Source organism: Corapipo altera, unplaced genomic scaffold, assembly GCF_003945725.1.
Source record: "Corapipo altera isolate COAL_440 unplaced genomic scaffold, ASM394572v1 61, whole genome shotgun sequence".
NCBI classification, from domain to species: Eukaryota; Metazoa; Chordata; class Aves; order Passeriformes; family Pipridae; genus Corapipo; species Corapipo altera.
Window position 1 is genome coordinate 6963173 of NW_020884910.1, and position 22209 is coordinate 6985381.

General features: G+C 40.7%; 3 protein-coding genes across 5 annotated transcripts in view; 1 reads left to right on the top strand and 2 right to left on the bottom strand.

Annotated features, from left to right (window-relative positions):
• The window catches only part of CCDC58 (coiled-coil domain containing 58), an 8570-nt gene extending 8294 nt beyond the window's left edge, over positions 1-276 (bottom strand). The window contains exon 1 of the mRNA XM_027653495.1: positions 75-276. Coding sequence (XP_027509296.1) covers positions 75-125 — 51 coding nt within the window. The 5' untranslated portion in view covers positions 126-276. The remainder of the gene's footprint in view (positions 1-74) is intronic.
• Positions 277-302: 26 nt separating this feature from the next.
• FAM162A (family with sequence similarity 162 member A) lies at positions 303-8517 on the top strand. The gene is made up of 5 exons (XM_027653494.1): positions 303-446; positions 1477-1602; positions 3876-3984; positions 7066-7174; positions 8254-8517. The coding sequence occupies exons 1-5, from the start codon at positions 431-433 to the stop codon at positions 8341-8343; spliced, it is 450 nt and encodes a 149-aa protein (XP_027509295.1). The 5' UTR covers positions 303-430; the 3' UTR covers positions 8344-8517.
• A 4281-nt stretch (positions 8518-12798) lies between these two features.
• KPNA1 (karyopherin subunit alpha 1) overlaps positions 12799-22209 on the bottom strand; it is a 51589-nt gene continuing 42178 nt past the window's right edge. For all 3 annotated transcript variants that reach the window (XM_027653490.1, XM_027653493.1, XM_027653491.1), the window contains exons 12-14: positions 18123-18250; positions 17230-17408; positions 12799-15839 (exon numbers count right to left, since the gene is read on the bottom strand). In XM_027653490.1, the coding sequence (XP_027509291.1) occupies positions 15652-15839; positions 17230-17408; positions 18123-18250 (495 nt within the window). In that variant the 3' untranslated portion in view covers positions 12799-15651. The remainder of the gene's footprint in view (positions 15840-17229; positions 17409-18122; positions 18251-22209) is intronic.

The window sequence follows — 22209 nt, forward strand, 5'->3', positions numbered from 1 at the left end:
TCAGCGGTGCGAGCATGGCCCGGGGCGGTGGGGGGGGGGGGCGGGAGCGCCCGCTCCGTCCCGGTGCGGGTTACCTGGAACTCGGCGAAGTCCTCGCAGCCCGCGGCTCCGCTGGGCGCCGCCATCCTGGATCGGCCGAGGGCGCGGCGGCGCCCAATCCGGCGGGGAGCCGGGATGACGCGTGGGGCGGAGCGGGGCGGGACTCGCCGGAGCGCGGCCCCTGGCGCAGCGGCCCCCGGCCGGGCATCTCCACCGGCGGTGGCCCCGCGACCCCTTCTTCTCTCGCAGCTGCGGGCACAGCTCCGGCCGCCCCAGCAGAGGCGGTGCCGGCGGCCCCGAGCGCTCCGCGGCGCGTTCCCCTCCAATCGCGGGTCCGGGGCGGGGCCCGGCGGTGACATTGAGGGGCGCCGAGCAGGGCCGAGGCAGCGCCATGTGGGGCCGCGCCGGTGAGTGAGGGACTGCCCCGGGGCCGAGCACCGGCTGCCGGGCAGGGGGCTGCCGCCGGCTTGCCCCCTGCCCCGGGACCCCGCGGAGCCGGAGCCGGGCCCGGCGCGGTGGGAGCGCGGAGCGGGGCGGGCGCGGCGTTGGCGAAGCGAGGCGTGAGCGGCCTCGTCTGATGGGCTGGCGTTAAATACGGTGTCAGGAATGGAGTTGTGCCTCTTATTTTCCTTCTCTGAAGACCTTGAAAAGAGTCTAGTTCCGTTAGGGGCAGTCGCCTGTAAATGTAAATGATTTTATTTTTTCAGAGCAGGAACGCATTATGCCTCCAAAGCGGTTTCTCTTAGGAGAGACACCTTCAGACAGCATAAAGGGGGGAAAAAAAACCCCTCATTTTATTTTTTTAAAAAATGCCCTTTTTGCCTTTCAGTGTTGGTTTGGGGTTTTTTCCCAGTTTTTTTAACTTATATTGATGAATTAGAAGCTCCTTCTAGAAAGTCTGTTCTTGTATAAGAGGTGCCCTGACGTCTTCTAATGTATTAGAAAGTAGTTAATCTCTCTGTACAGCAAGATTCTGCTTTTTTGTCTTTTTCCTTGACTCTGGCATTGCTTTTGGGATATGACAGGATTGGTAGAATGCTGGTGTGCAGTCCCAGAAGTAGCACCATTCAAAGTGTACCTGAAGCCTACGAATAGATGAGTTCCTGGAAACTGTGATATGCATTGTGTTTTAGAAATTGCTTGTAGGCTGTAATCTTGTATTCCTTTGTTTTAAAAATTATGTTAATTACATTCTCATTTTTCTAATCAAAATTAATGGACAAGCTTAAGGCATAGCTTATAGACAAGTTTTAATTTCATAGAGTATTGCAACTAAATCTGGTACTTCTTGCTTTGTATTACATTTGTATTTATTGTTTTTCTTTCTTTTTTCTCTTGTGTTTAAAAAAAAAACCCAAACATTTCCATTGAAAAGCTAGTATTCTACTAGCTCTGAGTTAAATTCAACCTCTTTGCTTCCTCTGTTTTCTCTTCCAGATAGGGCTGTTAAACTGCTGGGAAGAAATATTCCCTCAATTCTAAGGATGACTGAAGGAGTGGATCTGAAGATAAGCAGAAGGCTTTGCATTAAACCCCAGGAAGAAAGTAAACTTCAGTCAAAGAGTAAGAGTTTTTGATAAGATCTTGCTATGTTTTATGCCACTAAATACTTGGATATCCATGCTGCAGTCATCTGAACAGGAATTTGGCTGACATAGATGCTAATGTCCCTGATTTTGTGAGAGTGAGTTTTGATCTGTAGACAGGAAAACTGAGCATTAAATTTAACAATAAAGTCCTGTTTTCTAACAAAGCCGGGGGTCAATATTTCTGCTTGTGACGATAACACAGCTTTCACTTTGTAGCAGGTCACTAGTGTCTTATCTGGTGTGCATTCCTACACTGAGGCTCTTCGGCCGTGCTCTGGAAATGGCTGTTCAGCCTCAGTGTAAACTATTAATGTTTAGGAACATTGTATGAGCTCAAATACTTTTGCAGTTTTTCAGAGTGCAACCAGCTCCAGCTATTCCCAAAATCAAACATGCCCTGCAGAAGAGAGTCTGAATCGTTGCCTAGATTCATGTTTAAGGGTGGAGCTGGTCAGGGAAAGCTCAGAAACATTTTTTCACTATATATGGGACAGATACGGTGCTCTAACCAGACTTCCTGTATAACAGGTTCCCTTTTGGCCCACTGATGCAGGATAAAAGGAGCACACAGATGTGAAGCATTTGGCATGCTTCTGTTTTAAAAACATAACACAGCTGTACTGGGTAAGACAAGAGGTCTCCTTTAAAGTATGATGTTTCCACTAGTGCCTGGTAAAGGAGATCCCTTACATTTTTGTGAAGGCTAATGGGAATGTGACGTACAGCAAACATAGCATTCCTCCTCTATACTGTCCCAGAGGTGGCATCTTTGTGTTTCATGGTCCTCACTGGATTTTATTTTTTTTCTTCATAAACTCACCCAGTTTCTTGAAGCTGGATGTATTTTTAGCATCCACATTCTCCAAGAAGGAATTCCTCAGCTTAACCATGTTGTGAGAAAAACAAGTCTTGTATTCCTTTTTAACCCGATGTGTACTTTTTTATAATCTGATTTTCCTTTATTCAGTACCCCTCCCAAAACAGGGCCTGTTTATTGTAGCCCACACTCCCAATGTCATTTACAATGCTCTTTTGTTCTGAGGAGAGCTTCAATTACTGGTTTTCCAGGCCAAAGGGTCTCAGTCTGTGACACCATTTCTTACATGGTGGCCATTCCATACCTGTGGTTGTCCTTACCAGTTTTCCCTGTGCCTGTTCTATTTCAGCTCCCTCTGAGATGAGGGATCAGTATTTCACATGCTTTCCAAAATGCTGGAGTTGCAATTTTATACAATGGCACAGTAATGCTGTTGTGTTTGCCTGTGTTCTTAATCATTGCTAGTTATGCTGTTTTCCTTTCTATTACTGAACATCTTGCCAAAACCACTATTAAACCTCAAGGACTTGCTCCTCAGGCTCAGGTAATAATTAATAACAGTTAGGTTAGAGTCTGTCATTCGTATGTGAACTGGAATTGCTTCCTGTTTATATACAAGGGCTTTCACTCACGGGCCATCTCATTGACTCAGGATTCTGAAGCCCTGTGGCTCTTTGGGGTCAGCCCTCATGTTTTTTAATAACCTGGCATTGTCAGCAAACTGTGTGTCAACCCCACTACCTAGATAATTCATGAATCCACGAGGGAGCACAAATCCATACAGGATACCTCCCATTGTTTAAAAGGAAAAAAAAAAGAAAAAAAGGGAAAAAGCTGTCTATCTTTGCCCTTTGCTAGATTTTAATGGTATTTTATGTATGAAAGCTTTCCTCTATTGCATTATGAATATTTTATACATGGTGTTTGAAAGACTGAGCTGAAAATTAAGGGTCTGATCTTGTCCTATGGCTGTTATCTGTACCTTCAATAAGATAAAATCTTTCACTGCCTGAAAAGGTTAACAGTCTGTGATCAGACAGTGTAGCACAATGGCTTTTCTGTAGCTGTTCCATTTAATTTTCTTTTTTTTTAACTAATTTAAATGTAATAGAAAAACTATAATATCGCAGCACTTTAGGAAATTTAGATACCAGAGCAGCTTCTGCAAATTTAGACATGCTAATACAGAAGTCTTGGGATAGATTTAGCTTTCTTTACGTGGCCTCAGTTTAATGCATATTTCCACATTTCTTAATCTGTGATATCATTCTTGTTCTCTAACCAGCTCTAGTAATCATATTTAAAATTCTGCATTGCTCACCCTAATTGGTTTTGTTACAGCTCTGGCAATCCAGCTTCCCTGACCATTGTTTTTGGTGGTATTTTTTTTGTTTTTGTTTTGTTTGTGCATTTTGTTGGGTTTTTTTTAGGTCAGTCTCCTTTGAGGGTGCCTGGATACAAGCCTACAGACTGGGAGAAAAGATTTTTGTTGTGGGCAGGCCATTTCAAGAAACCAGAGGACATACCAGAGACTGTCTCGTAAGTGTCAGTTTTGAAGCTGTAAAAGAGACTTTGTCTGTGCTGCAATAAGTTACTTGAATGCAACTCCAGAATAACTCTTCTTAAATGGGATGGGTTTGCACAGCTGAAAAATCTTACACTGCTGTGTCTGGTGTAACATCTTGTAGATGAGATGACCTAAGTTATTCTGTTCTGCTGAGATAATATATCCCTCCTGATTTGTTTTGCAAAGGGATGACCAGCATTTACCAGTTTCATTAGAAAAACATCCCAGATCAGTCAATTTTTCACTCTTGTCTGACAATTAAAACGCTTTTTTCAAACATTAGTGTGAGCTTTTTTCTTTGTATGTCAGCCTCCCCTCATGGAAAACTTTCATGATATACTATAAAATAATTGAATCTTATATAAAATATTTATTAATGAATACCTAGAGGGCATGGGCCTACTTTCTTTAGTCTTGGAATTTAAACTAAGGAACAGTGGAGGGAAGGGCTCCCTAACAAAATATATATAGTCAAAATTTCCCCTGTTGCTGGTGGAGTCCAAATGTCAATGCTTTGTCCTGTGTGAAAAGTAGAAAATAAAACTGGATGTTCTGGTTTGCATATCTAAAATGAAGATCAAACTTATCAACAACCAGCAACTATCAGTTTAAAAAACACACCTAGTGGTACTATAGTTATCCTTTAAAACATGCTCATAATGCTTTTAAATATAAGTATTTATTTAAATTAAAAAGATACAGTAAATCTTGCACTACTTGAGTAAGAAAACAATGTAGCTGCCCTCTAAATATTTTCTAGTTTTTTGGATGCACTGCATGGGAACTGGAAATCCACCCATGTATCTCAGTGTATCACAGTGAATAAATTTTGTTAAAATGGAATTCTTCAATTTCGTATTGAATTGTTTTTCTTAAATTTACATTTGAAATACATACAGGTGTAAATTATTAAAACTTATTATCACTTCATATATTTGAGGGTTTTTAAGAAAACAAAGTTAACAGTGATTGATTTCAGTAGTTTATTGAAAGGACAAACCAAATTCTGATAAAAGCTGACCATTTGTGCAAATGCATAGGGAATTCTTTTTATTTAGACAAATAATTCAGCCAAATGTGAGAAGACAATTGAGAACTATAAAAGCAGAAAAACTCGTTTTCCTGTTCTGAGATTAATTGTGGGTTGTAAGTGCTTGTGATATAACTCAGTAATCTTGTAAAATGTGGTGATCAGAAGTAACTCATTTATTAAACAAATATTAATCTTAGCCACGGACTTCATTTAAAATGCACATTGTGTTCAGATATCTACCTTTTGCTCTCATATATTCTTAACGCATCTAAGGTACTTCCAAAATTAATTAGCAAAGGTTTTTTTTTTAATCCTACTTCTGTGCATTTCAGCTTAACTGCAGCTTGCACTCAAGGCGTTCATTGCAGATTATTAGCAGAAACAAATAACCTGGATGCTAAAATTAACTATTAGTTTCATTGTAGATGGATGTGTTTGTTCCCTATGATCAGAAATCTTGCAATTGAATCAATACTCTGACAAAAACAAGAGCAAAACTCTTTTCAGCTCTCAGGTCCTGTGTGATTTACCACGTTGAACTGTTGTGGATCCTTAAGTATCTTTTTTTTCTTTCAGGTATAAGGGTCAAAATGTAGTAAAAGATTCCATATTCACTCATGTTTGTGTACAGTAATAATTTTCCACTTCCATTAAATCCATTCCCCGTGTTAGTTTTGGGGTGTAATTACCTAGTTTGATGTATTTATTCTTTTCACCATGCACTGTTGATGCTTTTTCAAGTTTCCTGGAACTTTATAATGTGCCAGATTTGATCAGTGAGAATATGAGACCTCCTTGAGAAGGGAGTCACCTGCTCTAAATTCTGCAAGGAGAATATACAGGCTGTAGGTCTTTGGTTATTGTGGGAAGCGCATCCAAAAAGCATTAACACTTCCTTGGCCCTTCTTGCTTTGCCCTAACACAAACTTAAAATTTGTTGTAACCAATATGTCATTTGGGTAGAATGATCTTCAGAGTTTAACCCAACTTAAAATAAATGGTCTTTTCTTTTAACTCTTCACATGTACAGCTGGAAGGTGTTAATAACCGCTACTCTTCTTGTGGAAGACTTCTGGTTTTTAAAGATATAACAGCAGACTAGGCAACAGGTTTCCCAGAGGAGTAGTATAGCTACTGGTGTGGCTAGGTAAGCCCCCTGAAATTAGGGAAGAAAAAAAAAAAAAAGATTTAAAGGGTTCCTCTGTCCAGAGCTGATGGTGGAAAGCTTATGTTCCTCCACACCTCCTTAATTTCTTACAAAAACAGATTACTTGAAGACTATTTACCGGGAGGGAAGTGCTAACCACTGGTCTTTTACCAAGTCCTGTTCAGAATTTCTGAGTACCGTACTCAGCAGCCAGTGTATCATCTGTCAAATCCCGTAGTAGAGGAAGATGCCTTGCTGGAAAACAGACTGTATCATAAACGAAACTATTCTGAAGTTCAGGCAGTAGAAATGGCTTCCCTCAGCCCAAGAAAATCCCAGCTGTTAAACACTGTATGTTATTCTTGCTCACAAATGGTTTTTACCTTACTTCTGTTATTGAGAGAAAAACACACATTTTACAATGCTAAATACATCACAGTTATAGTACGGAATTTTCCCTGGCTTTGCAGATATTGGAAGATGGTAGTGAGCACAGAGGGAGTTAACAGTAAGGAAAACATTGCATTACTAAACCCTCTCTTTTTCCTGTTCTTTCCATGATGAACATACATACTTAAATGCTGCAGCCTTCCTCATTTGCATTGCAGTCAAGTGGTCTGCAAAGGCATTACTGGCTCTTAACAATGAAGTAACCGAAGATAAAAAAGCTGGGTTTGTTTCCAGCTTTGAGAGGAATGTCTTTGTGACCAAGTATGTCCCAGGGTAGCTGGGATCAGTGTTTCCCCTCTTGTAAAACTTTTTTTGTGAAAAGAGCCAAGTACTATTAGCATGCTAGGAGAAATTAAACAATTAGTCAAGTGATCTACTTGGGTCTCTGATAATGAGGCTGTTCTTTTATTCTTATTTGTTGAGGATTGAAACAGTCAGAGCAGCAAAGACCACACTGCGTGTGAAGTTCAGCTATGTAATGATTGCCTTGACAGTAGTGGGATGCATCATCATGGTGATTAGAGGGAAGCAGGTAAGCACAGATTTTTGGCTGATGAGTGCAAATCAATCTTCACATAAACTTCTCGGTTCCTCTATGGATTTTTAGTACTGTCTTGCTTTGGGGCTTTGGTTTTTTTTTTTTTTCATTTTATCACTGAACAAAAATTTAAAGTCCTCCTAGTTCCCCAGAAGTGACTCTCATTGACTAATTCCCATTGGAAAAGGGTGATGTCACTGTTAAGATTGCATGTGCTTCCTTTAAAAGAAAAAAAACCTCTGAGCTTAAACCATCTGCATGCACAGAAGAACCTTCCTTGTATGCTGCCTTTCTCTGAAGCAGTTCTGATGACAGTGTTCAGATCTTGTTTCTATGGACTGCTAAGTGTTCTAAAGAAACCTTAAAACTATGACAGTCTCAATCCCAGTACTGTGAATTGCTGAATGTCAAATGACATTTCTGTCAGCAGTTGTCTATGAAAATGAAAAGGATGCAGCACTCTAAATTAAACAGAGCAAAGATTTTTCCCTGGCTTTAGCAGAAGAGATCAAACACTGACAATTCCCAGAACATTTTCCTCTGTACTGGAGTAATATGAATGCAAACACCAGGAAGCGAGGACAGCTACTTTGGAAACCTTGTTTTCAAAGACGCTGAAACTATTTCTGTTTCCTGAGATGAGCTCAGCTGGTTAGAGCATGGTGCTAATAACGCCAAGGTCACAGGTTCAATCCCTGGATGGGCCAGCCATTCACTAAAGAGTGGGACTCGATGGTCCTTGGGGATCCCTTCCATTTCAGAAGATTCTGTGATTCTGTTTAACTTTTGGTTCTAGTACCTCTGACTTGTGAAGATCGGAGATCAGTATTAAATACTGACCAGAAGCACAGAGTGTATCTTCTAGTGCCTTAACAAAAGGCTTTAATTTATTCCCAGAGAAGTAATTACTTTCAGCCAAAATAGTTTCTGGATATTTTATTTTACCCCTCTTGCTTCCTAGCATTACTGCTGACAGAACTGTGCCTCAGTAAGGATAGGCCAGATATTTTGTAAGCTATCAATTCAATTTTGTGGTCCTTCAGGTGATAACTGATGATCTTATTACATTGCAGGCTGTAAAAAGACATGAAACTCTTACAAACATAAACTTGGAGAAGAAAGCCCAGTGGAGAGAGGAAAGTACTGCATCTGCTAAACCTTAAAAGAGGAAATGAAGAGCAAGAACTGGGGAAGAAAAGCAAAGTCCTTTTCACCACTGAAAGGAAGATATAGTCACATCTTTCCTGTATGTTAGTTCTGTACACTCACATTCAAGAAAGAATGAATACATTATCCATTAATAACTAAACCCAGAAATACCTATTTTCTTTTGCTAATAACTGCCCCTTTCTTTCAAACTCTTTTCTTCGTGGTTAGTGGGACAGGACACATGAGCAAACTGGAGAGACAAAGTAATTGCTTCCCACATATGCTATGCACTAGACTAAGCATCTTTTAAAATACTGCAGAAGCTGTACTTGCATTCTTGGTACCAATCCCCTTTATGAAAGGTCTTACTTACCACTTACAAGAAGGTAACTGTGACAAAAGGACAGTCCATTTAGTTTCCACTTGTACAAACAAAATACCTTCACTGGGCAGTCATCCACTATCAGCAGCTCTTTCAGGTCCTTTCAAGGTCCCCTCAGGAAGAAGGGGGCTATAGGGAAGAATGGGGCTATATTTATTCTGTATGTTTCCCTTTGTGCAAGACAGAAAAATTATTAAGGGAGCCCTCGAGTCAGGAGTAATTGTCTGACCTGCATTAACATCATCAAAATGATCATAACTTAGCCTGCTTACCCACTCTAGGTGCAATTATTCTGGCTGCATTTAAGTGAGGGATTACTTTCTGTGAAGAACTGCCTGCCTTCAGTAAAACAAGGAGGGAGATGGATAGTGAAACAGCATTCCAGAGAACTACTGTGTTGCAGCTGACAACCTAATGGTTGTCACACCAGAGCTGGAACAGAGATGACCATTTTGAGGAATAATGTGCAACAGCTTCAACCTGTACTGTCAGATTTAGTATTTTGAGGCACATGAGTATGAGAAAGTCCATCAGGCATTCCTGCTCTCTGCTACTAAGCTTTTTTTTTTTTTCAAACCTCATTTATTTGTATTTTCCCCCTTTAAGTTGTCATCTGTACTTTCATTATACTAGCCCACCTAGAGATCACCTGCCTCATGTTTTACATGTGGCAGTCCCAGTAATACCTGCAAAGAGCAACTCCCAACAGTTCTACTTCTGGCATTGAGCCCAAAGAGTCACACACTTCATGCTGAACAGCTTGCAGCAGCCAGAGATAGTATTTTTCCTTCTCCTTACAGTTCATTTGGAAGGAAATGTAGATTGGAAATGTCAGGACTGCTCAAAACCTGTTACTTCCCAGCACTGCCTGCTCACTGGTCCTGAGGACTCCAAAAAGAGAAGAGACATATCAGTTTGACAGATTTAGCTTGTGAACTTTCTCATAGCAGGTGGGGAATTATTTTTTTTGAAACTTTTTCCAGATTAGTTTTGTTATACTACTAAAAATTAGCACTATTGCTGAGTGAATCAAAAGCCCTACAAAAATGCACGGGAAATCTTCTCTTTATACCTGGAAAAGAGAAGCAGTAAAATCTCTACTGCAGTCCTTTCTAGTAGCTTTGTCCTTTACTCCAGAGCTAGAAAATCGTTGCTGCAGGCCATCTTTCTATGAATTGCAGTTCTGGATATCACAATGAGATGTAACCAGTCAGACAAGCTGTGAAGTCAATTCAGCCACAGAAGCTACAACCTTCAGGTGATACCATGACCTGCCATCAGATTCTCTGAATGGAAATTATCACAAGTAAGCTGTCAGTCAAGCAGAGCAGGCTTCCACAGCTTTGTCCACTTAATGAGCACTGAATACAAGTCACATTATTTCCACTGCAGGTACGTGAACACATTTTCCATGACAGTTCTAGTTCTTTGCCACACAGGTGAGAACCAAAATAAATCTTGCCAGATTACATGCCAGATTACATGTGATCATGTATGTATTAAATAAGACCAAAAAAAGAGAACATGCATTTCAGATGGTATTTCAAGTTTCCTTGAAGAAAAACTTGTGATTTGTGCTTGGTGATGGCAGAGCTTAAAACTGTGTGTTCCAAAAATATTACCCTTTCAATATGCACCTGAGTGCTCTTTTGAACAGAACTGGAAGGTACACCTCATTGGAACAGTAAAACTATTTGGACTCATCCAGCTGGTAAAGTACTTCAAATAAAAATGTGCAAAATACCCCTTAGAAAGCAACACCTCAGAGCAGCAATGGTAATCAGTTTTCCATTTTACTTAAATTTCTATAAGCTTTTTACCATTTACTCAAATACTGAAGTCTGGTCCAGTGGTTTGACAAAAGCTCCATGTATCTTTCTGTCACTCTAGTATCTCCACCATTTCAGTATCTGTCATAAAAACTGTGCATCACTGCCCACCTTCGTTTTCTTTCAGCTTCCACATAGGCTCCAGAGTCTCAAACAAAACCCCAAGACAATGAGCTTTGTGCTGTCTCCAGCTCACTCCCAAGCATTGCAGTATTTTCTTTGCAAGTAGCTGGGTACTAGAAAAACGATGTAGATCTTTCTCAGAGAGGCAGTGAAAGAATCCACCTCTTTCCTAGTGTGATGGCTTCCAAGAAAGCACTTCTAAACACAGACAATGGTGACAAAACCAGCGTGTTTCTAGCTGAAGCAGCCTGTCCAGCTGACTGGAGAACTGAATACACCTCGGATCACCTGACAGCTCACAGCTTTAGCGTGCAGCCTTTTAACAGTGTGTGATGGAGAGGAACATACTAAGCCCTTAAACAGCATTTAATTTTCTTTCCTTTGGCTTGGTCTGTAACACCATTCACATTTATTCAAAACAGTCAAATTTATCAATTCGATAAATATGCCATATTGCTGTACCTCTTCCAAAGGCAACTGAAACTTCCAAATGCAATGATCAATCTGACAACTTCAGCACTGCCTCAGAAGAGCATGCCAGGAGCCTTATGGACATGGCCACAGCAGTACACAAACAGGCCCTGTTTATTTTCTGCTACGACTAAGGCAACTGAAGAAAGACCTTCATGTCTAAAATTGGCATTGGAGAGTACCAATGGCGTGTTGTGCCAATTTCCAGAGACAAAGAAATCATACTGAAAAATGTGAGGAATTACTTTAAGCTGGCAGAGAGATAAGATAGCTGTTCTGGAAATCCTCAGAGAAGAACAGAGGTGTAATAGCAAGAGCACTGTCACATGTAGGACCATCTAGTTCTTCAACACTCTTGGTGCTAACAGAAAAAAAAATGCAGTTTCAAGAACACACAGGTCTTTGGGGGTCATTGTCTTCCTCCATTCTCCTAATGTTAGAGGAAGGGACTTGAACCACCAGTATTTGGTTTGCAGCAAGGAACCAACACAGGAATTAAAGAACAGGCTGAAGTCTGTAGGCAGCAGTTGCCTCAAATAATTATGTGGTGTCTTCCCATGAGCCCCAAGCACTGGTCCTGGCTTAGTTATTGAGCTTTCAGTAACCTGACCCATCATCTCTTGTATCCTCCTGAATCCAAGAGAGTGACCCTGCCTGCTGTGTTCCACTGGGAAATTTACCAACAAAAAAATAACTCCTGTTTGCTGGCCCAAGAAATAGGCAACTTAAATGGCATTACTGATCTGTGGTCAGAACTGCAAGACAGCAATTCCAGGCAGTCTTGCATCTTCCTTTCTCTAACACCCAGTTTAAAATAGACATTGTTAAAACCTGAGTGCAGTGTTTCCACCTCATTACTGATGTTGCAGAAAGAACTGGAGAAATTTTCATGAATCTTTTCACCTTAGCAGTCTGCGGGGCTTTTGGAAGGTGCTTAGATTGGATCTCCACAAGTAGACAGAAAGAAATGCACACGTTGCAATTTGGAAGAAAACACGAGATCACTTTTCTGGCACTAGAGGCTGCTTGGCAGAGCTAAGAGAAGAACCCAAGAACTCCCAACAGTTCCCTCACCTATCCTCTACGCAAGAGCAGCTGCCTCCTATGTAGGTACAAAACAACAACAGATCATACAAAACACAGTGTGACCATCACAAAAGTGGCAGCTGGAGCCGTTCTCCAAGATGGTCCCTGTCTGAGCACATCCTTCAGGAGAGCAAAGAATACTGGCTTCAGTGTTTCTAGCAGGGGACATAGCTACACAGAATTGTGTTAGGAAGTAGTGTTCAAGCAGTAACATATAATGATCCTCATCTTTTCAGCAGCACTTTTCCTCCAGAAGAGAGTCCTCACCTGTGGCCTGGATGTTATTTATTAGAAGGGTAACGTTATGCCACATATTTGGGTCTGCTAAAATGCAAATAGTTTACTTGCCCTTGGCTTGCCAAGTAATTCTGATTAGTCTGCATCATTTCTTTCATAATGCACAAGTCTGATCTCCCTTCCGTACCCATTTAATTTGCAGCCTTTGTTAGAAGCAGATTTTGTTTCTTTTCAACCTATTAAAAAGGCTAAGTAAAGCAACGCCGAGACTGGTTGCTGGAAGATCCTGATGGAAATACACTCAATTAAGCACCATTTAAAATTACATTGAGACCTATGAGTTAGCCACATTTTAATCCATTTAATGTGTGCCATGTTGATTTTTGTATTGTTGTGGTTTTCGGTCAAAATATTATGCAGTACCAGTCAAATGCCTTACACAGTCCAAGTATTTATGACAACAATATTACCTGTGTCAACCAGGCCTGTCACTTCAAACAAACATACCAAGTTTAAAGATTTATACTTATCTGCTCTGAATTCACATATCCACAGCAAAAGTAACAAATAATGGCCAGGCTCCTTACAGAGGAAGGCACACCATTCAGCTTAAATGGACTCTTTTTTAATTCACTCATTTAGAGGCAACTGTCATTACGTTCTTGGGGGGCAGGGGAGGGAAACGCCAATGCACCACATTGTTTTCACTAGCCTGGAAGAGAAAACACTTATATATATATAGATATATAGGTATGTATATATATATACACACACTTTATGCATGTATATATATATATATATATATGTGTGTGTGTGTATATATGTATATATACACGCTAGTGTATATATACACAGAATATACATATATGAATATACAGAATATATGCACACACACTTTGCTCAGATTTGTTTACAAAATATGTAGCATTTTTATACCATCCAATAAGAGGTACATGGTTTTAAACAAATCTTATAGAAATGACATGTTATTGGAAATTTACACGTAAAAAAATCCAGCACAAAAAAATCCAAAAGCTAAAACAAGATTTTGCTACTAATCAGTGCTTCTATCACCCTTCAAGAAAAGAGAAACACAGTTATTTATATGTGATGTAAAGGCAACATTGAGGGGTTTTTTTGCTTTTTTAAATTAACCACCAAATTTAACCCCCTAAAATTACAAAGAATTGAAGTCCATTTACAGATCAAGTGCAGTAAACTAAATGTTCCTTCAGCACAAAGCAGCACTAGAGAAAATAACTGGGAGAGGGGAAGTGGAGGCCAACTGGCTTAGCTAGGGAGGCAGCAGGTGGCTTCTGCAGTGGCCACACAGGTCAGAGTCTCCATCCTGAAGCAGAGACAGAACTGAAGACTTTATTTAAATAATGGTCACACAGAGCTGATGTTCAGGCCTTTGCCTAGCTTCTTTCAGCAGTATGACAAGTGATTTATGTATTTTTATAACTGTATCCAATGGGCTGGTTTTGCTTTTGCAGTGGCTTATCACTGAGAGGAGTCATGAGGATCTTGCAGACAGTTCTGCCACTAACATTTACCACAGGTCCATGACGCTGCAGTTGGCAGTGGCGATTTTGAAATGTTTACATTGGACAAATGTGTGTTCCAAGCATCCAAAATGGCTTGAAAGAACATAGCCTGATGCAGGGGGGAGCGGACGGCCTAGGGAATCCATTGCATTTTTCAAAATGGAACTGCCACTTTCCATCACGTGGCATCTCCCCAGTTGTGTGAAGAGTTTGGTGTCAGTGTCAGCTGAACTCAAGTGAGGAGTGGCTGGCCTTTGCATCAGAGGTCTGTGATCCAAGCAGGTTGCGGAGCCAAGAACATGCTGCTAGCAGAAGGGCAGTCCACAGCTGCAAGTGGCAGCTGTCATGCAGTCAGCGATGCCTTACAGATGTCACCTGTAGGAACCATGCGTTCCATGCTAATTCACCTGAAGTCTCATAAACAGCAAAAGGGAAAAATGAAATGAGAGGGCCAGGTGGACCCGGCTGTAATAGTACTATCCTTTGAATGTAGTGTCACTTTAGTTGTTAAATAAGGGGCTTGACCAGGAGGACTCTATTCCATCAGGTGAGTTGGAGAGGAAGCTCTTGTCTTGTGAAAATGAAAAGGAGATCTAATGCTCCTTGTGCTAAGTTTTACAAATTAAGATTTCTGTGTTCGGAAGGTAATTTTTCAGAAGACAAATCTGTTCAAGTCACGCTGTGTAAAAATGTGAAGAGGCAGAGAGGAGTTTTTCAGCCATAACTATAATAACAAGGACCAGACTCTGGAGCATGAAGTCAGAAAGGACTTGATTTTTAAGGAAGGCCCGGCTGGATCATACTGTGCTGGCAAGCAGAAGTGAGGGCAATTTCTCCATTCTAGAAGCTGCTTTGGAAACTCGTTTCTGGGGAGGTGATAAGAGTGACCTATTCACAGGTTCTTTTTTTGTGGATGGAGAGGAAAAACTGGGAAGGTATACAAATCTCCACAGTGGTCTGCAATCCAACTTGGGAGCTCAGTGTTGAGACGGGATGGGGCCAGATGTGTTCAATATTCTTAAGAACCACAAAACATGTCCATTGCAGCCTGTTGTTGCACGGGATAGAGAACTTACTCCATTATTTGTAACATGTTCCTCATGCCAATAACCCCAGCTGGCACATACAGCAAAGTAGATAACGCTGCATGTGAAGGTTTAATTCGTCTCTCGCCGCTATCCAAAGAGGCATCCAGGGGAGAACATGGGGGATGAATTCAGCTACGTTCTCAGAAAGGCTGAACATCTCCCTGGACTGCAGGCACATACTGCAGCAAATACAAGAGAAAAGCAGACAGCCTTCTCTTGGATGCCAGGAGCGTGGGGGCTAGTGGATGAGGGACTATTTTCCCGTAAGAGGAACAGGGAATATCTCAAAGTATAGAAAGGTGCCTCAACTCCACGAAGATGACAGTGGAGAGATTCAGAATCTAGAGGAGAAGGGTGATTCTGGTGACCCCTTGCCAAGGAGGGGGCATCCTGCCATGGAGAGCCAAAAGTTTTCCAGACGTATGTAAGAGCATGTGCACGAGGCAAGCGAATGAGCGCAAACAGGGTTATGGAAAACATTGAGAGAATCACTCCACGGGTGGCTTGTGGCTCGACAACAGGATTGGCTACGTAGAGGAGCACACAGCACAGGGGCACCTCAAAGCTGGAAGCCTTCCATGGGAGCCTCACACTGCTGGAAGATGTACTGTTGCTGGTTGATGTCCACTTGTGGGGCAATGCTGCTGTCTTCATCCTCTGTTCCAAAGTAGTGCTCAATCAGATCAAAGGCCTTCTGATAAATCTCTTGATTCTCATGGCTCTGCAAAAATTCAATCTTGTCCAGGCCTGCAAAGAAAAGAAGTACATAAAAGTTATAGCTCAGTGAAAGCATATGACCATGACAGTTTTCAGTCTGCTGTGAACACTTACATTCGATGACAACTGTCTCCAACCTTTGGAAAGAACACAGTACTCAACTTGTACTCTCCACAACCAAGGAAAACCAGGTTGAACTACAGAGTTCCCTGTAACTGTGTTACGTGTTTCGTACTCTCTGTCTACCCTTTCACCCAAAAATTAAATCCACAGGCTTGAATGGGTAAAGACAACCAAGGCCTCAAATTCAAAGACTTTTTCTGAAGAGACTTTTGGGACCAAATTTCCTGAAAGTGTGTTCCCAGTGCTTTCCTTACAAGGACCATGACTACAAAATCACTCAAGTGCAAGTTGAAAGAGACTTCTGATAATCATCCAGTCCAACCTGCAACCCAGCCCAGGAGTACTAACCAACACCAGATTAGGTCTGCTGCGTCTAGACGGGTATTCAAAACTTCCAGGGATGGAGACTCCATTATCTAATCTGTATCCCATATATATACAATGCAGTTAAACTCGGGCAACCAGTTTTTGGGGAGGCATTAAGCAATTGGGCAAATTCAGGCCTTGTAGTTAGATACAAAGGAAAATAATACAGCAAGGAATGATGCTATAACAAAATCCAAGTGTTAGCCATTTTAGTAAATCTCTAATATTGGGAACTGTACTAGCTTTCTTGTCTACTCCTTTTACTATGTATGAAGACTAGAGTACACAATTCTCTGATACTATATACACATTCCTGAAACACTGATATGAAAAGGGAAGTTGAAACCTAGAAGCAGGCAAGAAAAAATCCTATTCTGATATAACTGTTCCCAGGAAGTCAAGGTAACCATGAAGGGAACCAAGGTTCAAGAAACCATGTTCAACGATGCTATCTTCTTCTATACTGCTCTTGATACCCATTTTTATTTTTCTTAATAAGAACTTAAGAGCAGCAGTAGCTCAGAACTGTGATGAAATCACACTGGTACATGCCAGAACCTTAGCATAGCAGAGGCAAACAAGGAATTTGCAGCTGCTGCCATAATTCTGCAGGGCAGCAGAAAGGGATGGGGGAAAGGTTTGAAACCTGAGCAACAGAGCACTGCACCTGAGCTTTTATCTGATATGACTGAATGACTCCCAGAAGGCTTTCTCAGGGACAAAAGAAATCAATAAAAGAAAATCTGCACACACTGTTTTCAGTCTACACACAGTCAAAGATAACGTAAAAAAATGGAGTACACTGAAGACTTATCAAAGAACAGGTTATTTTCAGATAACAGTGATAAGGTAATTAATGGATCTGCTGAAACTCTAATGGGATCATGATCTTGGCTTTATGGCCTGACTTGCTTAGGTGTTTTGCTCATACCATACGCTTCTTCAATAAGAGCGCAGTAAGGATTAATGCCAGTGCCGCTGCGTTTGGATTCCTGCTCTCCAAGCCTCAGGATATTCTCCAGCCCGTTCAGTGCTACTTGCACGATCTTTGAGTCCATTACTGTAAGGAGGTCGCAGAGTGGTCTGATGCATCCCAGTTCTACTAAATACCTGAAAAATACCATATGGAACCCAGTTAATTGTCTGCAAAATTGTAATTGGTGTAGCCATTTAAGCACTTAGTATGAAGGTCTAAGAACCAAAGCAATCAGATAAAATATCAACTTGACTGGAGAAACCAAAATTACAGACATCTAGTTGTGTCTAGTCAATTCTGCTGAAACAAACAAAATAACTTTAAAATACCTTCTCTGAACTCTCATTTATGTAGCTATGAAATGACGACTTATTTTTTGTACCAGAAATTTATATTTATATAAACAGCAACTATGTTAAAAGTTAATATGTTTATAAAGTTATTTTATTTTATACAAAATTGCATATAAGCATAATGTACCAGTTTAAGTTAAACAGGAAAAGCAATACACGTGATGCTACTGTCTGAGGTGCCAAACTATTCCTCTCCAGACTGCTAATGCACTTTGTTACATTCTACAACAACCACTTAGAAGTTAGTTTAAAAGTTGCATTTAGTTTTTTCATGTAAGAGAAATGGTTCAATTATTTAAATAAGCATTCCAACTAAAATCCTCTTGTGATTTCTCCCTAAAGGAATGAAAGGCTCATTCACGACAAGGACATGGTCTCTCTGGATACAACACTGAAAGCATACAGAAAGGTTTTCCAGTTTCTAGGTTGATAGTTTGTTTTCTTGCACAAACATCAATTCACATGTTGCATTGCAACATGTTAACAATTTCTTACTTGATCTGTTCAGCAGAGCCTCCAGATGTTGCATTTGTGATTGCCCAAGCAGCTTCTTTCCTTGTCCGAAACTCAGCCGTTTGCAAAATATTTATAAGAGCTGGGAAGATATGGGCATCTATGACTGTCTGCAAAAACAAATGACACGTCAGGGTTATAATAAAAATTAGAAATAACTTTCTTGTCCTGAGCTAGTTAATGTCTATGCTCAGCACAACACACTAAACAATGAAATGTCACTTTATCAAGGGGCAAAACCGATAAATCAGTTTTCAGCTTTACATTCAAAAGTCCAGTTATTGCCATGGTTTGTGCTCATCCCAAAAGAATTCAAAACACATTCAGACTGAAGTGACTGGCATATCTAAGGAGTTACTTAATCATACCCTGACAGCAAAACAATGCTGTATTTCCCTTATTTTTCCAGGTAGTGAACCACTCAGCTATTAAGTCAGTAAACCATTAAGTAATTAAGATCCCCTAAACTTCATATTCCTGTGTGCCAACACTACATTTCCACTGGGCAAGACAACGAAGCAAAGAGAACACAAAGCAGCAGACGGTTCAGCAACAGGGTTAACTGCTTAGCTCAACAAAGTGATGTAAGTCAAATGAGTATTTGGGTAGCAACTCCTAAGTTTCTAGTAACTTCCTGTGAAAACAGCCTTCTGCAATAAGACACAAATTAAACCAGTTTTGTTACACAGATAGGATAAGGATCTGAAACACTTTCATAAGGATCATTCAAAACACCAAGAGGTTAGGATTACATTTTTAAACTACCACTTTACATTTGTAACTCATCACAGAACTGATAAAGGAAAATTCAAAGAAAGCCAAAAAGATCCTTTTCACAGAGCTCTGTAGAAGAAAACTAAGAGATTACACATAGCAAAAAGCTGTAGTCAATTCACAGGGTGAATGGCTACCTGGTGAAAATAAAACAACTGTTTGATATTTCTTTTATCCTTGCCGTTTGTCTGGACATCCATACTGAATCTGCTTTGCAAATCCACAGTGCCTATAGTTGTATCAACAGTGCCATGAATACTGTCTCCTTTGCCAAAAAATCCACACTTCTCATACAGAAATCTAGGGTCCCCAAGGAAAACCCCTTACACTTCCATCATGCCATGTTGTATTACACCTGTACACTGCTGAGAATATTTGAAAAAGTGTCCTTAACTGAAATTTTAGAACATGAATGCTGGAATTGCTAGGTCACAAACAGGAGCCAGCTATTTTAAAAACAAAACAAAACAAAACACAACCTAAAAAGATAAAAGAAAGTATCTTTAAAAATGCTTTTTGCCCCCTGACATATTTTACCACAAAAGAACCCACTTAATTTTTAAAAAGATACCAAAGCAACACACTGTAAGGGTACTTGAACACAAGAGCACCTGCTTCATTAAGGTAAATCAGATCAAGAGCCTTACCAAAGGGAGATACAAGTAACAAGAAAGTAATAAATAAAACACACAGTGATACACACGTGATAGAAGGGGGTTAAGAGAAACAATCACAAAGAAGGAAAGGCTCCAGTCACTAATTAACGGGTCATTAAGAACCTATAGGCAGAGAGCCAGCCCGGACTCGTAACTGATGACAGGGACAGGTGAAACTGCAAAACTCAGTAACGAATCTTTTCATGACTGTTTTACCATGTAAACCCCCTCTCTAGCCCCTTGAAGGCTGTAAGGATTAGGTGCTCACAAACGACATTGGCATGACTGAATTTGGGCCAGGAACTAGATGAGATCACAGGAGAAACCTGTGTCTGTGGGGCCAGCAACAGGAGTGGGTGTTTCAGCATCAGTAGCTGGAGGGCCCAAGAACCAAGGTCTCAGAAAACATGAATTTGGGGCCAGCAACTGGTGTCAAACGTCGGATGAAGGGGCCCCTAAAACTGGAGCAGGTGAGGGCCCCAGCATCAGCCACTGGGGCAGGATCATAGTCCATAGGGCCCCTTGTGCCTGGATGCCAGCAACTGGGGGACTGAAGTTAAGTGAAGATCTCAGCACCTCAGCTGGAATGGGACTGCAGGTCACAGGACCCATGGGCTTGGGCACCAGCTCTGTGTGATGAGGGAATCTACGTAACCCCAAAACATGGTGGTGGGTGTGGAGGATCACGATTTATTTAATTTGCTGGCAAACTGACTAGGCAGAGCAAGTGGGAGGCCCAGGATCCCAGGCATGGACAGGGGTCTGCAAGCATGTGCATCTGTTTGCTAGTGAGAATCAAGCTGAACAAGCCAGTGAGTAGAACCCAAGCACAGTGAGTGAAGACAGCTCACGATCCAGCCACGGACAGCAGCTGAGCAGAGAGCCCACAATGACCATCAAGAGATCTGTGACTGTGTGTGTGTGCGCTTGTGGATCTAGAGAGTGTTTTTTCACTAGTGAACTTCAGTCCTCATCAGACAGAGAGGAAAAAGAGGGCTTGTCAGTCTACATTTTGTTTTATGTGAGTCCAGAGGGCACTACACAAGGGTGTTGTTAAGAAGCTCTTAAAAGAACAATGCATTAAGGGACATCAAATATTCTCTACTGAAAGATCTTGATATAGATCTAGGATAGGATACTTGAGGGCATTAGGTTTTACTATTGTGGCAAAGAATAAGTAAAAAACATCCCATTAGCACGTCTTAAATCCTCTCCCCAAAACAAAACTTTCAAAGGAGATTTATTTCCTTAGAAAGTGTCTTCTTAAAATCAACTTCTTTAGTAACTACTAAAACCAGAGTATGTTACATGATAGCATGGAACTAAATCAGCACACCTTATCTGACAGGCTTTGAACCTTCTTACTGCCAAAAAAAAAAGTTACCTTGAAATGTTTCAACTTAAACTGGTAAAATACTACGAGAATTTCAGAATAAAGGGAACTAGCAACAGGAGGACAGTTAAGTAGAAGAAATGTAAAAGATTCATATTGTTTTTCTTCTGGCTCAATCAATTTTAAACTCTCTGTTTCAGTGCTTCAGTCAGTAAAATTACTCTTCTTAAGAGCAGAGAAATGTGCACTTGAATGTTTTCAGAAAGAACTGAATCCAGACCTCGCATCTCTTGGGTGAATGCTCTTATTTCCATTTATTTCTGTTTCTTACCCTATTGCATAAAAGGCTACGGGCACCCTGTTTACTTTCTGCTCAACAACGATGTCGACTATCTTTACCCAAGCAGAACAGGTTAAAGTACGACGATGAGCCACAGCCTTTCGTAAGTGAAAGACAGTGGCTCAAGAGAGAAGTAGATTATCAGTCACTATATTTTTATGTTTCCTACTGCTTGACATGCATTGTAAGTGCTGTCACCACCTCACTCTAGCATGAGTCTCAGTTAAAGGTATTTAACTGTCCCTCTGTAATACAGCAAAGCTTTTCAACTAGCAGTCTCTCAACAGTTGAAACTTTCAGAGTTCAACTTTAAGGAAAAAAAAAATTAACTAGGTCAGAAAATGGTTTTCTTTAACCTTAATATCTTTACTAGATTTCAGAAGTCAGTTAAGCTCAGCAAGAGTGGTAACAATAACACATTAATACAGAGAAAGTGCTAGCAGCATCTATGACTTACACCCTACGTCCTGTAGCCCTGCCCACAGCAGTTACTCTGGAAAACACATTAAAATGCCTAAGGATTCCTATCTCTGTGATATTTTATGTGGGAACAACAGTTACTGTGGAAACAAGTCATGTTTCCCTTTCAGTTAAATTTCTTTTAAGTGATAAAATAGTAAATGTTGAAACAGAATTTGGTTTTGCCTTTTCTTTCTTTTTTTCTTGAAGAAAAGCAAACCTCAGGCAGAGCAAAACTCTAAAAGACTGCAACAGGATGAAGTAGTTAAAACTTCTGAGATTTAGAATGGCTTAATTCAAATTACTTCACTTTTCTACCATTCTTATACTACACGTGCCTGACGTGGAAGTATGCTGAAGACTAAAGTAATGCAGTGCATACAAAGCGCTCAAGATAAGCATGGCTTTTAAACAAAATGAACACAATTCCAGGATTTCAGTTCAACAAGAAGTTTAAAAACTGAAAGGAAATAAAGAGGTTTTAGGCTGCTACTAATAGGCACAGAG